The sequence below is a fragment of the Neofelis nebulosa genome, chromosome 16 (assembly GCF_028018385.1).
Source record: "Neofelis nebulosa isolate mNeoNeb1 chromosome 16, mNeoNeb1.pri, whole genome shotgun sequence".
NCBI classification, from domain to species: Eukaryota; Metazoa; Chordata; class Mammalia; order Carnivora; family Felidae; genus Neofelis; species Neofelis nebulosa.
In genome coordinates, this window is record NC_080797.1 from 17018444 (window position 1) to 17033643 (window position 15200).

Genomic DNA, 15200 nt, shown 5'->3' on the forward strand with positions numbered 1-15200 from the left:
AGCACGTGCGGTCGGATGTGGCCGCGCTGTGCCAGGTTAATAAACAGAGGTGAGGAGGATGGCAACGAGGCCGCAGTGGAGAGCCCCCGACGGGGACACCCGTTATGGGCCGGACTGAACGCGCGGCTGGGAGAGGACAGCCAACAGAAGCGCATCCCAGTGCGTACAGACCGTTTCCCTCCCAGACCAGGCAGAAGCGAACCTCGACTCTCAAGCAAGGTATCGAACGCCTCTAGTTTTAACTCGAAATCAGCGTCTGCAAACTCACATGCCTACGGGAGCCAGGTGGGCGTGAGGCGGGCCTGCTGGGGAGGGTGACGAACCCTACAGGGCTTGTCCCGCCTGAAGTGCCTGCCGCTGGTGCCAGCCAGTGGCAGCCATGGGGCGGGCAGACCCAGTGGAGCCACGTGAAGAGAAGCCAGAAGTCACCTTCATTTAAAAACCTCCGATTTTGAAATTTTGGCAATTGGCACACACACACGCACACACTTTGTGGATGGAAGAAAACCCCTGTGTGCGTCAGGGGCTGCCGGAAGGCCACCCTCGCTTTGCACAGATCTAGTCGGCCGAGGGGATGCCCGCTCACTCGTGGACGCCCCACGAGGCAGCGTGACCGCCCGGGACGCGCCCTTTCCTCCTCCCTGAAGTCCCCGCTCCTCTGAGACCCAAGCTGAGACCCTGCCCCGGTTTCTCCTTCCCCGCGAGGTGAGCACGTGCCCTCCCTCCTCCGAAGCGCTGTCCGGGAAGGTTAGTTTTTGTTAGTCTGCGCCCGACCTTCCCGTGCGGACGACGGATTCCAGCAGTCAGCACACACTGGAGCAAGGAGACGCTGTGGATGGGGGAAGGAAGGCGGATGGAAATACAGCCGCTGAAGAAAGACGCCAAGAACCCACCGGACAGGCAACTTCAGACACGATTATCAAAAGCATTTGTCACCTCATTTTGAAGATTCACTGTACTAATTCTTTCATGTACCCCGAGAAAGAATCTGTAAGAGTGAAGACTGACGTACTTTGTTCCCCAAAAAGAAGATCAGGAGGCCACATGGACACTAGGAGGCTGAAGCTGAAGCACTCTGGGATACCAGACAGAGTGCAGTTTGGTTGTGAAGTAACAGTTCCCGAACCAGACGCGCCTCTGTCCAGCTCACATTCCAGACGGGCTTGTTGCATGCTGGGCACTGTCCTGAGAACTTCATGTATTAACTCACTTAATCTTTAAAGGACCCCAGGAGGGAAGTATCCCTACTTTATTTTTTTAAAGTTGATTTTTGAGAGAGAGCAGCGGTGTGCAGCTGTGTGCTGGGGGTGAGGAGTGGAGGAAAAGGATCTTTCTTCTTTTTTTTTTTTAAGTTTACTTATTTATTTTGAGAGAGAGAGCGTGGGAGGGGCAGAGTGAGAGAGAGAGAGAGAGAGAGAGAGAGAGAGAGAGGGAGAATCCCAAGGAAGCTCCACACTGTCAGTGCAGAGCCCGACGTGGGGCTGGATCTCACAAACTGTGAGATCATGACCCGAGCCGAAATCAGGAGTTGGACACTTAACCGACTGAGTCACCCAGGCGCCCCCATATCCCCCACTTTAGATGAGGAGCTGAGGCAGAGGGCAGTCGGGCAAGCCACACAAGAAGCGCTGAGCCAGCCCTGGTGGTGGGTGGGCCAGCTCCCGGGCCAGGCCTCGGCTGCCAGACTACCCAGCTCCGTGCGATAAAAGGCTGTGAGCGCGGGACAGTGAGGAAGGGGTGGAATGATCACAGTGGGCATTCATCAGTTTCATATTAAGGACGCACCACACCGATCGTATGTCAAGTGGACAGTGCTCACACGATTGGCATTTATGGCTCTTTTGAGAGTAGTGTCATGGAAAGGGACACCATCGGCCGGGAGCAAATCCAGTATCATGAACTGGCTTTTGCTCGTTCGGATGTGTATTTCCCGGGTTACTGATTCCCTTTGTCCTGTAGCCTCAGACTAACAGCCACCTGACAGACGAACCTGAGAGCTTTCACCAGTTTCTGGCTGCTTCTAGCAAACGTTTCACGCGCCATCAATTTACGGACAGACGCCTCCCCGCGACATTTCCTCGGTACGGCCTTCGGTTACGTGACCCGTGCCCCCTGGCTAGCTTGTGAGACCCGGAGGGCGGCCCCTGCCTTCTGTTCACCTGTGGGTTTCACGAGCACGCCTCCTGCAGGCGAACGAACGGGTCAACACATGCATGGGGATTGGGTGGACGACACGAACCCCCTTCTACACCACAGGACGTGTAGGGACAACCGTGGCTTTCCAAGAAGTGCCCGATTTGTAAAAACCTGAACGCCTTTACTAGCAAGACTGTTAGAGACTCACCCTGCGGTCAGGGTGGAGGATGGCGGCTGCTAAAGAGGAGGAAACCGGGGATAGAACTGGTTCAACCGCGCAAGTGCGGGAACTCTGGGGCTTCCGCCGGGACGGCCTTCAAAGATTTTATGCTTAAAGGTATCCGTGGCCGCGGCGAGCCCCCGCTCTGCGGCACGGCCGGCGCTGCTCCCCCACCGAGCGGCCACGCCGGGGACTCACCGAGAGGGTAGGGAGCAAAGGTGCCGGGTGAAGACTGCGGCTCTTTGGTCTGCAGGTCAGGCAGGCCGGGGGCCTGGGGGTGAGGGGGGAAGCTGTCCATGGCCGGTTTGCCTGCAGAGGGGTGCAGAGACAGGTGCGGCGGGGGCGGCGGCGGCTTCGCGAGCAGGGCCTGGGCCAGCTGGCGCTGGTGCTGCTGGATCTGCTGCTGCAGGTTAGTGATTGTGCGCGCGACCTGGTGGCAGAGACGCGGATTCGAAGGGGTCCCCAGGTGGCGCCCCTCGCTTGTCCGCAGACCCGGGGCGTCCGGTCTCCTCCTCCCAAACCCGGGGGACTGCGGCGCCGCTAACGGGGGCGGCCCGGCGGGCGGAAAGTCAACGACGGTGGAACGGCCGGCCGCCCGCCTGGCGTCTTCCGACGGGGGAAGACGGGAGCCCGCGGGCCCGGCTGTGCCCTCCGGGTGGCACCTACTTGCTGTTCCTGTTGTCTCACGGGTCCGGAAACGCTGCGCTGAGCCTGTAGCATCTGTTGCTGGATTTGTAAACGTTGGTATGCCTGTCGAGAGAAAACAGTTGAGACCCTGTCAGAAAGTCGTCAACAGGCGGTTCCGCCGTCGCGCAGAAAGCGGCCAAGATTCGGGGTCCCCTGACCGTGCTGCGGTTTAAGCCTCCCGTGAGGCAGAGCGTTTTTAAGAGGAGAAACGTCTTCCCCAACTCCTTCCAGTGCGTGGAGTTTTACAAAGTATTTCAGCCAGTACCCACCTCCCACCCCCCGCCCCCGCGCAGGGTGGACAGTGAGGTCTGTCTGCAAATGGTTTTTAGTTGATGAAGAGACCAAAATTCTTCTTGTCTCTTTATTTATTTTGAGAGACAAGGGGAGAGAAGGGGAGGGGCAGAGAGAGGGAGAGGGAGAACCCCAAGCAGGCTCTGCGCTGTCAGCCCGGGGCCCGACATAGGGCTTGGAACTCACGAATCGTGAGGTCATGACCTGAGCTGAAATCAAGAGTCAGATGCTCAACTGACCGAGCCACCCAGGTGCCCCAAGATCAAAATTCTTCTGCTTGAGTCCTACCAACTAAAAATAAAAACAAACGATGGCAGGATGAAAAACCAGGGGTGTCTGGGTGGCTCAGGCTGAGCACTGACAATGCAGGTCCTGCCTGGGAGTCTCTCTCCCCACCCCCTCCTCTGGCCCTCCCCCACTCGCACACGCACATTGTCTCTCTCTCTCTCTCTCTTTCAAAAAGAAATAAATTTAAAAAATATTTAGAAGTGCCTCCTTAATCTGTGAATTAGAGAGAAATAAAATACTTCACTTAAGTGAATCCGTAAAGGCCCTAAAAACCTCAGAGTGCACCAAAACCGATTTTTACCGATTATTTTGAAAAAAAAAAAAAAAAAAAAAAAATTAAAGGGGGACCTGGGTGGCTCAGTTGGTTAAGCACTGACTGGCTCAGGTCGTGATCTCACGGTTCATGAGTTCCAGCCCCGCGTCGGGCTCTGTGCCGACGGCTCGGAGCCTGGAGCCTGCTTCCGATTCTGTGTCTCCCTCTCTCTCTGGCCCTCCCCCGCTCACGCTCCGTCTCTCAAAAATAAATAAACTTTAAAAAAATTAGTAAAAAAAAAAAAATTAAAAACAGCATGCTTGGTTTTAAAACAGAATACATGAAACGTAATTCAAGATTTTCCTGCAGTTTCCGCCATCTGCCCATGCTCTCACGGCAGTGTGAGTGAATGTCCTGGCAGATGCTCTCGAGAGCACAAACGACCCCGGAAAGAGAGGCAAACACCTAGCTTAGCAGGCTAGGCCCTGCTCCAAAGTCACCGTGTGGTGTCTGACTGCGATGACGGAGCACGGTGACGGCGGCCAATTTGAGATCACTGATGCTCACAGAGTGGGGAAAAGTGCTGTGAGCCTCCCGGGTGGAGCGACCAGCACCAGAGGTGATGCACAGCCCAAACATCTAGAAAGATGGCCAAGCAATCTGCTCCCGTCCTGCCGTTTGGTGTCACGGTGCCGACCGCCTCAGCGGGCATCGTGGACCAGGGAGAAGCAAGGTGAAAACGCACCAGAGGGAAGATCCTGGGATTCTGCTTCTAGAGATGTGATACATACGTGTAACTAAAATGCCTCCATGGGAAAAAAGAAAAGATTTTCTCGAGGTCTTTCACACCGTAAGGGGCAATAAAAATGACTGTATGAGTAAGAGACTCTAGAACAGCAGTACGATGATCAGATACGTCTCATGTCAGAATACAGCCACGTCTTCAGTGTTACCAAGGAGCATAAGGCGATTTTCCTCTACAGCAAGAGTTCTAAATAATATGCTTTTTACGTGTGTACCTGATTTTTATGGTTGTTTCCTTCTTCGTCATCTGAGGTCAGCTTGGTAGTAAAAGCACTAATCCTGTGCGCTTGAACCACCCACCCTTGGTGCCTTCGGGTCCTGGGAAGCCTCACCCCCACGCCGCAAGGTGCCCCCATTTCCCATTTTAAGGACAAAGAAACTGTCTCTGAGAGTCTGTCACGGTCACGACCCCCCTCCCAGAGCTCTGTGTCCTCCCCGACACCACGATTTGTCTCGGGGCACTTGTCTCCTACCGTCCCATGCTGCTCCTTACTGGGAAGCCGACACTCAAACTGGCTAGATGGGAGTCTGCTAGACAGTAAAGGCTTAGGGCTGAGAGGGCCCAGGGCTCTCCTGTGAGGAAAGGTTTCGCATCAATGCCTTTGTCTATCGGACGCCTTTTTTCCTTCCTTCATGATTCCTGGTCATTTTCTAGGAGATGAAGCTGTTGGACGAGACTTCCAAATAAACCAGGTGTCAACATATTAAAGAAAGAAAGAACACACTTGGTCCTTGGGCATGCGCAAATGCAGTATGCCTTCATACGTGACACGTGACCTGGCGTTTTATAGTAAAAGTAGAAAGACTGTTGACAATTAAAAATTTAAGACATGTTGAACTGTAAAGTCTTCCAGAATTATTAGGCTACATCAACCTTTCTCAACAGGGGCTTCGAGAGAGAGTTAAATCCTCATCTCCAAAGCATTCTACCGTGTGTCATGAAGTAACTTCTCTTTTATGCTTCCAAAAGAGTATTCGCGTGTACCATCCTGAAGAATTTAGGAAATCGTCAAGCGTTTCTTGTGTTCTGTGGTCCAGACGAGAAACTCTGGATGAGAAAAGCTAGCTGAGACCCCAAGTTAGAGGGCATGCCTGACAGTAAGACCCGGACGACTCCGTGAAGGGACCGGGGAATTTACAAAGCTAAGGAACAGCACCCGTAAGTGAAAAACTTCCTCCTTTTTTTAGTAGTCCCCAATTTTAGGAGGGTCTCAACGAGCCCCCCTGACACGGAGAAAGCGCGAGACCAGCCACGTGTACGGGTCAGGGTGTGTGGCTGGCAGAGACGCGTGAACGTCAGGGGCGCACGCTTGCTTAGTTCTAGACGCTGAGCGCGTCCGTCACTCACCAGCTGCAGCTGATGGAGCTGGTTCAACAGCGTCATATGCTGGGGGTTGATCGGCGAGGTCAGTAGTGCAGGGTTGAGACCAATGTTCTTTGCCGCAAACTGCAAAAGCTGTGCTTGAACCTGCTGGACACAAAGGATGGCGTCAGGTGCCCGTGCAGCTGGTCTCTCAAGGTGCAGACTCGTTGATGAGGGACACCTGTCTCGAGGATCAACTCCAAAGCCATTGACAAACTCCCGGACGTTCTGCCATTGCAGTCAACGTGCTGCTGTGGGAAAGCCGCACGGGAGGCAGGCAGGCAGAGAAGAGAAAGCCTTCCTCCTCCAAACGCCGCGGTCACGAGTGGAGCTGCTCGGGCTCCGGGGGACCCCCTTGCAAACGGATCTCACGTTCCGTCACCACAAAAACAGCCGGGCACGATTTAAGGATTGGAGACCGTGGACGCGGGATCTCGGAGAAGTCGCACCCACTGGCGGGCACCGCGCCACCCCACGGGAGGGTCTCATCGCAGGATGGGCTCTGGAAGTGGTCCGCCCCGGCTCTGCCGGCCTGAGCCCGGACCGTCAATCCGCCCTTCTCCACGGGACGGGCACCTCCGCGGCTGGGAACCAGGTGGGGCCCGGCACCGGGGATCTCAGTGTTTGCCACTAGGCGGCGGGTATGGGCACAGGGCGGGGGGGGGGGGGGCGGGGGGGGGGGTGGAGGGGTGACACGCACTTGGCCGAGTGTGGGAAGCCTGCCGCCCGCCACCCGGGCCCAGGGCCCAGGTGGGGCCGTGGGGCTCCCTGCTGTCGGGAGGGGCCGTGGCAGAGCCGCCCCACAGCCCTGAGCTGCCGCCTCCTGCACGGCCGCCCGAGAGAAGCAGACGCCTGTCTGGCCTGAGCTTCTGCCCTCTGGGGTCTCTGTCAGAGCAGTTCGCCCCGTGTCCTGATGAATGAATTTAACTGTTACTTGACCTGCATTTCAGCCATCTCGGCTCAGGGCACAAACGTGGGTTCAATTACTTGTGGGGAAGTAATTACTTCCAGCTAATTCTATAACTTATTATCAGTATCTATTATTGAATATTTTTACATGGGAAAAGACCGAAACATTGTAATGAAAAATTCGGTGGAAGAGTAAGATTATGGAATGTTACTCAGTAAGTAAACGATATTAAAATGAAAGAATCCATATGCTTTTGAGCTACACGAAACAGTAACAATCTCTTCCTGACTTCCGTTTGACTTCTTTTTTTATTCTTAAGGAATCTCTGTGGGAAGCCTGGTCTAATATGAAGTAACGGACTTAACTAAGACGTCTGTGACGTATATGGTCTGACACACGATCCCGTTCATCGGCCACTAAAGCATTACTCGGTCCTTGACTGCTCCCACGTGGCCCCTCACGTCCTAAGCAAAGTGCCAGCTTGCCACCTTCCTCTCCCAGCTAGGACAGTGCATCGGGCTCGTCTGAACAGCTGTCAAGAGCAGGACACAAATGGCAGCCTGGTAGTGAGGGAGGCGCCTTTCCACCCGGCACGACAGGAGGACCCCCGCTCGGCGCTTCCAGTGGCCACGCCGGTGGCCCTGGCAGCCTCCTGTCGGGCGGGCGGGGGTGAGCCCGCCCTCACTCTACAGCGGTGACATGGCCATGGCCCAGGCGTGCGTGCGTGCGTGCGTGCGTGGCCTTGCCCGGAGCGCGGGTGCGGGCCCCACCTGAGGGGATAGAAACGGAGGCACTTGAGCGCGGAGGCTGGGCTGGGAGGAGCTCAGAGGCTGCACGGGCGGCTGCGGCGGCTGTTGCATGGTCCTGGCTTGTGCTGCTCCGCTGCTGCCGAACACACCCAGATTGCCACTCGGGATCTGCAGGGACACGGGAGGGACCGGGGCGTTAGGGCGCCGGCGCCGCGGGAGGTCCGGGGGAGGCCCCGCCTGCCTGGCCACGAGAGCCAAAGCGTATCTACTCCCCCCTGCACCGTGAACTTCTACCAAAGTGAATTTCGCAGACAGTTTTGTTCGGCCTGGTTACAGACGACGGCCGACCGGCCCACGAGGCCTGCCTGTGTTTCCAAATCGCAGAAGCCACACGACAGCGCCGGCCGGAAAACGTCCCTGGACAGGACTATCCCGTCCAGACAAACCCTGCTAATACGGTGCTATGAACCACGGCCACGCGGAGCCACTGGGTTGCTCTATTTCCGTCACGGGAGACCTGTGGTGACGCAGGGTCGTCAGGGCGGGGATCACTAAGCCGAAGACAGCGACATTTTCAAATAGGAAACAGAAGTATAATTTCAACAAAAGCCAAAGCTGAAGCTGAGTAAAAGGCCAGATCCTGGCAGGTATCTGTGTGTGAGATCTAATCAATGCATTTTAGGTGTCCTTCCCGCTTCTCTGGGGTGAGTCAGCGGCCAGGCACGGGGGCTCTCTCCCATCACCCCGCCTGCAGGGTGGTTACTTGTCAGACGGCAGGTCACCCGAAACAGGCGTTGCACTGCACTACCACCGGCATCAGTGACGTCAGGCCGCGCGGACCACACAAACAGGGACGCTGGTGGCAGGAGGCGCCGCTGACCGTCACCGGGGACAGCAGGTGCGCACGTGGCCGCCTCACGCAGCTTAGCCTCCACCTAGAGAGGGGTCTCGGAGGTGGGTGCGTGTCAGCCTCCTGCGTGAGGAAACCCAGGAAAAGGAAGTCCTAGGAAAGCCAGGAAAGCAGGTCATGTCTTCCAGAAGGACAGGGAGAGACAAGTGCCAGGGAGCAGCAGCCAACGCAACTCTCAGCCTTCCCTTCCCTTCAACTCTCAGTTCCCTTCAACTCACAGAAGGTGACTTTCACCTTCCCTGAGCGTCAGAGAGGGAGAATGCCAACACGACTCTCTGGAAGCCAGAGAAATGTCACCTCGACTTCAGGGCAAAGCAGGGGAAAAGGTGGTGTTTTCTCACAGACCAGTGTATTTCCAGTTTTGAGGCCAGGAGAAAGGACGGCACCGCCTGGCTCCATGAAGGAGTCTAGCGGTAGGTCAGCACCAAGGGCACTGAACTATGTGTTACTTACATGTAACGATACGATCTGGAAGCATTTCCCTTACTATGGTTCAGTCCCAAGAGCTGGGCTCCACTCCTGACACCTGCACATTACCTGCAGGATGATCTTTCTACTCTCTCGGCTACCTTTTCATACGTGATTGTATCGTGAAGTATGGGTATTCATTAAAAATGGGACAGTTTGTGGCTCAAACACATTTTTTTACAGGCAGGTGAAACAGAGACCGCGCTGGCTTTCTCCCACGGCCTTACCTGTCTAGAAGAATTCAAGTTTTGCATGCCCAGCCCTGAGGCAATCCCACCCAGGGCCTGATTAGGGAGTGCACTGTTTGAAAGGGGGAGCTTCAGGCTTGGTGAAGGCAAAAATGGTGAAGTCGTGGGCTCTTCCACCAGGCCGCCGTCCTGATGGGAGAAACAGAGGGTGAGCTGTGTGCAGTGTCCATCCACAGAGCACAAAGCAGTTTCCCAAGGGCGTAGAGGCGTGTGGATGGTAAGGAATCAGGAGGTCAAAACAGTGTGGGCAACAAGAGAATGGAGAACAAGGGCCAAAGGAAGAGGGGAAAAGCAAAAGAGAAACCAGACTGAGACGCTGCTTTCACTGTTAACGATTATTCCGCAAGCACACACGGTAGCTTGGGACGCTCTCATACACAACCGACCCCGCCCAGGGGCAGGAGTCAGGAGGACGACGGAAACATTCGCAAAAGCCTCATTTAGAAAACGGTGTACAACCGTGTTCAAGTAAACCCGCTCCTTCCGAGAAGTCATCATCGAGGCTCTAGGTGTACATTAGGTTGGATTCTGCTGACACTCAGCTGTTTTTGACCCGCAAACAGCAATTTTGTGCAGTTTAAGCCAATAATAGGGTAGGTTACAAAACAGACTCTTACCCTGTTATATTTATTAAGGTCACGTTAAGGACCAGGCCCTTTGCAGATCTATTTTTTCTAACTTCCCAACAAACGTGTAGCAGTATTCTACATGTTAAAGGTAAGGAAACAAGTCAGCGTCCCATCCTGAGCCAAGTGTAAATACAAGATACTAAGTTAAATTGGAATTGCGCACCGCTCCTCCTGGGCCCAGCCTGGCCACAGCGTTCGGCAGGGGGGCGGGCGGTAGGGGACCCTGTTTGTTTAAGAACGGAGGCGAAGTCTCACCTCTGTCTCCTGTGAGCCTGTTTTTTGTTTTGTTTTTAAACTTGTCCTTCCTTGCTTTAATTTTATTTCCAAGGTTCAACATTCTGATTGAATTTCGTGGGATGCTGTCCTCGTCTCCCTGTGAAGCCGCACCAGTCTGGAGAGGGGGCATCGCCACGGGACGGTCCTGAAAGGACCGAACCGGTGTCTGGGCACGTGACCCACCCCAGGGGCTTCTGACGGACTCCTGCACGAACTCTCAAGTGGCCGAGCTGAGCTGGCCAGACACGGGCACCTGCACAACCACTTCAAGTCTCTTTTTCCGAGAGTAAACACATAACATCATTTCCAAGGGGAAGAACTGTGCATATAAAATAAGACAGTGAAACAGAGATTTGAAGACCCTTGTTACTGGGCAAATTGACCCACTGCGATGAAAATCAGTTTTCAATCTCAGAATTTTGTCTTAGTCACATCGCAGGAAACACGACACCATCTCTTTTGAGTTGAACATTCACACGTATTTTAAAAAGTGGGTAAAAGTCACTTAAGTATTGCAGCCCAGCAAGTATTTGATCCAGCTTGCATTAAGGACACGGTTAAAATGAAAAGTCCCTTGTGTTAAAAACAAACAAGCAAAACACCCCCTAAATTCATACCTTGTCAAGAAAGGCGGGGCGGTCCCCGGAAGAGTCTTTGGAGACTGGTGGGCGGCAGCCAAGGGCTTTGGTGACCCCTCCATTGTAGTCGGTCACTCCCAGTCCACGCCTGTCCACGTCCACCTTCTTTTCCAGCAGGGCGCCTGGGGCACAGCAAACAGAGGCAACGCTTACCCAAACGCCCGAGGAGCGTCAGTCAGGAGCGCCGAGCTCAGGATGGGCGCCGGTGGGAGCCTCTCAACCTCCCGGAAAACAGGGAGGCTGTGGTTTTGCTCTCGTGAGCCCCGACAGTCTGCAACCGGGCCCTGCTCCTGCCCCTCCTCCCACCACACGGGCCGCTCCGAGTCCGCCCTCCCTTCCCCTCCTGGGAGGCACCCCCTTCTCCACACGGCCTTCCCCGGTGGGGTCCTCAGGACCCTGCCCCGATTATCCTGTTTAAAACGGCTCCGCTGACCCCCCGCAGCCGTCGGTTTCCATTTCCCACACCCCCGTGAGGGCTCTTCCAGACGCTGGGGACACAACATCATACGAGACAGACAAGGTTTTCGCCCTCATGCGCTCTCCGGCCAGCGACTGGTTTCGTGTGGCTACCTGTGACTTTGTGCCATCTTACGATTCTAACCGGGTACAACGAACTTCTTCAAGCTCACACTGAACTGATGGGTCATTTCTGTCCTGGCAGCTTGCACCACAACAGTTCGGCACCTGCATGGAACTATCAAGTCGATCTTCCTATTCACGGATTCCGCATCTGTGCGTTCACCGACTGGCTACATTTACCGGTAGCCCCCAGATCAGAACCCGTGGCACTTCTGGGGTCGTCTGTGGACACGCAGGGGATGGCGAAGCGTCCCGGCTGCCCGACACACGCGTTCTCGGCTCAGACCAAACAAGATGCTTCTCACTCGGCTCCCCTACAGCAACAAGTGTCCCTCTGTGGTCTATTTCGCGCCACTGTTTTCAGTTTTGTTCTCTTTGTTGGCGGTTTCGGCGTTGGAAATGGTCCCCAAGCACAGTGCTAACGTATGCTGTAGGGCTCGTGGGGGCAATGAGGCTGCGCTGTGCCCGATGGAGAAAACACGTCAGCTAAGTGTTGTTCAGGCAGGAGCTGCGGTGCTGTTGTTCAAGCTCAATGTGAGTGAATGAACGATACGGTGCATCCAGCAAGAGGAAGAGAACAGTCACCCATTTGTACGTGAGGCTGCCCAGAAAGAGCTAAAGCAACATCTACCGTGTGCGATGAAGCTATGGAAAGAAGGGAAGAGTGGCTAACTTTTTGGAGTCACAAGATGACGACTGATTTTCAAAAGGTGTAGCCGACAGCACTGGATTCAGTGTGGACGGCCAAAGAGATTTATGGTCACAGGACCCAGGGTCGGGAAAATGCTAACTCCTTCGAGCCAACGTTTACTATAAAGATGTACGGCATCTTGGTGAGAAATATGTATTAAATAAGGTATCTTTAGCCAGAAACGCACGTAAAGGAAGGTTATGTACGGACTGGTCGACAAAAATGCTGTGGCTCTCAGGAATTCGACCCTATTATTTCCTAGAGACGAATAATGAGAATCAGCTACATTTTCCATGTAAATATCTAACAGAATTATTGCTTTACTTATCTATCTTTTAACTGGATCAATTTGGCGTGTAACACTGTATAAGCTTAAGGTGTACGTGTTACTGGATAGACCTACATACTGTAATATGATGGTCCACGTAGCCATATTTTACCCTGCTACATAATCATACTACAACATTACTGTGCGTTCAGCGTGCCGTGAACTGGATCTCTGCGGCTTAGCTACTCCTTGTTACAAATTCGTACCCTGAAACACCATTACTCATCCCCCTACCCCTGCTCCCCAGTAACTGTCATTCACGGTTTCCTGTGGGGTTTAACATTTTAGATGCCACATACAAGCGATATCATACAGAACTTGTCTTCCTCTGATGTGCTTAAGATCTGTCAGAATGAAGGATATGTTGCAGACTGAAGGATACTCCCCTTTCTCGTGGCTGAATCATATTCCATTGTGTATATATGGTGGCATCTTTTCCATGCATTCATCCGTTGATGGGCGTTTGGATGGTTCCCACTCCTTGGCTATTGTGAATAATGTAATAAACATGGAAGTGACTATCTTGTCAAGATCCTGTTTTCCTCCTTTGGGTAGATGCCCGAACTGGAATGGCTGTGTCGTACAGTAAGTCTACTTTTCGTTTTTGGAGGTACCTCCGTATTGTTTTCCATGCCAGGTGAACAAATTTACGCTCCCTCCGACATTGCAACAAGGGTTCCCTTTTCCCTATGTCCTCGCTGGCACCTGCTGTCTCTTATCTTCTTGAGAAAAGGCATTCTGACAGATGTGAGGGGAGACCTCACTGTGGTTTGGATTTCCATTTCCCTGATGATCTTCACGGATCTGTTGTCCACTCTGATGTCCTCTTTGCAGAAATGCCGATTTAGGGGCGCCTGGGTGGCTCAGTCGGTTGAGTGGCCGACTTCGGCTCAGGTCATGATCTCGCGGTCCGTGAGTTCAAGCCCCGCGTCGGGCTCTGTGCTGACCGCTCAGAGCCTGGAGCCTGTTTCGGATTCTGTGTCTCCCTCTCTCTCTGACCCTCCCCCATTCATGCTTTGTCTCTCTCTGTCTCAAAAATAAAAATAAACGTTAAAAAAAAAAAATTAAAAAAAAAAAAAAAAGAAATGCCGATTTAGTTATTTTATTAAAAAAAAAATTTTTTTTTAACGTTTATTTAGTTTTGAGACAGAGAGAGACAGAGCATGAACGGGGGAGGGTCAGAGAGAGGGAGACACAGAATCCGAAACAGGCTCCAGGCTCTGAGCTGTCAGCACAGAGCCTGACGCGGGGCTCGAACTCACGGACTGCGAGATCACGACCTGAGCCGAAGTCGTTTGCTCAACCAACTGAGCCACCCAGGCACCCCCGATTTAGTTATTTTAATCAAACTTTTTTTGGGTCATTAGTTTGACTGATAGATCCATAGATTTTGGATATTAACCCCTTATCCAGTACACGGCTTGCAAAATTTTCCTCCTGTTCTATAGGTTTTTTCATTTTGGTGCTTCTCTTGCTGTGCAGAAACTTCTGAGTTCGATGTAGTCCTCATTTGTTGACTTTTCTTTTGTCTGTGCTTTTGCTGTCCACCCCCCCACCCCCCCCCCCCCAGTTATTGCCGAGACCAATACTGACAGGCCTCTTCTTTAATTTTCTTCTGTTTTTGTTTTGCTTTGTTGTTTAAGCCTTTGATCCATTTTGAATTAATTTTTGCGAGTAGTGTGAGATAGGGGTCCAATTTCATTGTTCTGCACGTCTCTCCATTTTTCCCAGAACCTTTTGTTGAAGATACCATCCGTTCCCCAATCAGTACTTTTGGCTCCTTTGTCAAATACTAGTTCACTGTATATGCCGGGGTTTAATTGTGGGCTCTATTCTGTTCCACTGGCCGAAGCGTCTAATTTTTTTTTTTTTTAAGGAAGTTTTAGACCCAACGTGGGGCCTGAACTCACAACTCTGAGACTGAGTCACATGTTCTACCAAATGAGCCAGCCAGGTGCCCCAGACTGTCTATTTTTGTGCCAGTACCACTGTTTTGATTACTGTGGCTTTGTAGTACAGTCTGAAATTCAGAAGTGTGATACCTCCACTTTTGTTCTTCCTTACGACTGCTCTGGCTACTTGGAGTATTTTGTGGTTTCACACACATTTTAGGATTCTTTCTTTCTTTCTTTCTTTCTTTCTTTCTTTCTTTCTTTCTTTCTTTCTTTCTTTCAATATTTATTTTTGAGGGGGGAAGGGGTAAAGAGAGAGGGAGAGAATCTCAAGCAGGGTCCCCTTTGTCAGGCAGAACCCGACGTGGGGCTCGATCCCACAAACCGTGAGACCATGACCTGAGCTGAAATCAAGAGTTGGGGTGCTTAACTGACTGAGCCAAACAGGTGCCCCAGGATTGTTTTTGTTTCTTCTACTTCTGGGAATGCCTTTGGTTTTTTGATGGGGACCGCTTTGGATAATATAACCAGACTAACAATATTAATTTTTTTGATCCATGAACATGGGATGCCTTTCCATTTGTTTGTGTCTTTTTCAATTTCTTTTAACAAAGTCTTACAGTTTTCATTGTGCGGATCTTTCACTCCCTTGATTAAATTTATTCCTAAGTACTGTATTGTTTTTGATGTTATTGTGAATGGGATGGTTTTCATTCTTTTCCAGATGCCTCATCATTAGTGCAAAGGAATGCAATTGATTTCTGTATGCCGATTCTGTATTCTGCTGCTTTACGGAGACTGCCGACCGATTCTAGGTTTTTCGACTGATTCTTTGGAATT

At 52.5% G+C, this 15200-nt stretch overlaps 1 protein-coding gene across 4 annotated transcripts in view; it reads right to left on the reverse strand.

Moving 5' to 3' along the window:
- TNRC6C (trinucleotide repeat containing adaptor 6C) overlaps window positions 1-15200 on the reverse strand; it is a 146853-nt gene that overhangs the window by 16811 nt on the left and 114842 nt on the right. For 3 of the 4 annotated variants that reach the window (XM_058702806.1, XM_058702804.1, XM_058702803.1), the window contains 6 exons: window positions 10850-10992; window positions 9307-9456; window positions 7723-7869; window positions 6028-6147; window positions 3023-3106; window positions 2555-2786 (listed from right to left, as the gene is read on the reverse strand). In XM_058702806.1, the coding sequence (XP_058558789.1) occupies window positions 2555-2786; window positions 3023-3106; window positions 6028-6147; window positions 7723-7869; window positions 9307-9456; window positions 10850-10992 (876 nt within the window). The remainder of the gene's footprint in view (window positions 1-2554; window positions 2787-3022; window positions 3107-6027; window positions 6148-7722; window positions 7870-9306; window positions 9457-10849; window positions 10993-15200) is intronic. The other variant, XM_058702805.1, reaches the window with a different exon arrangement.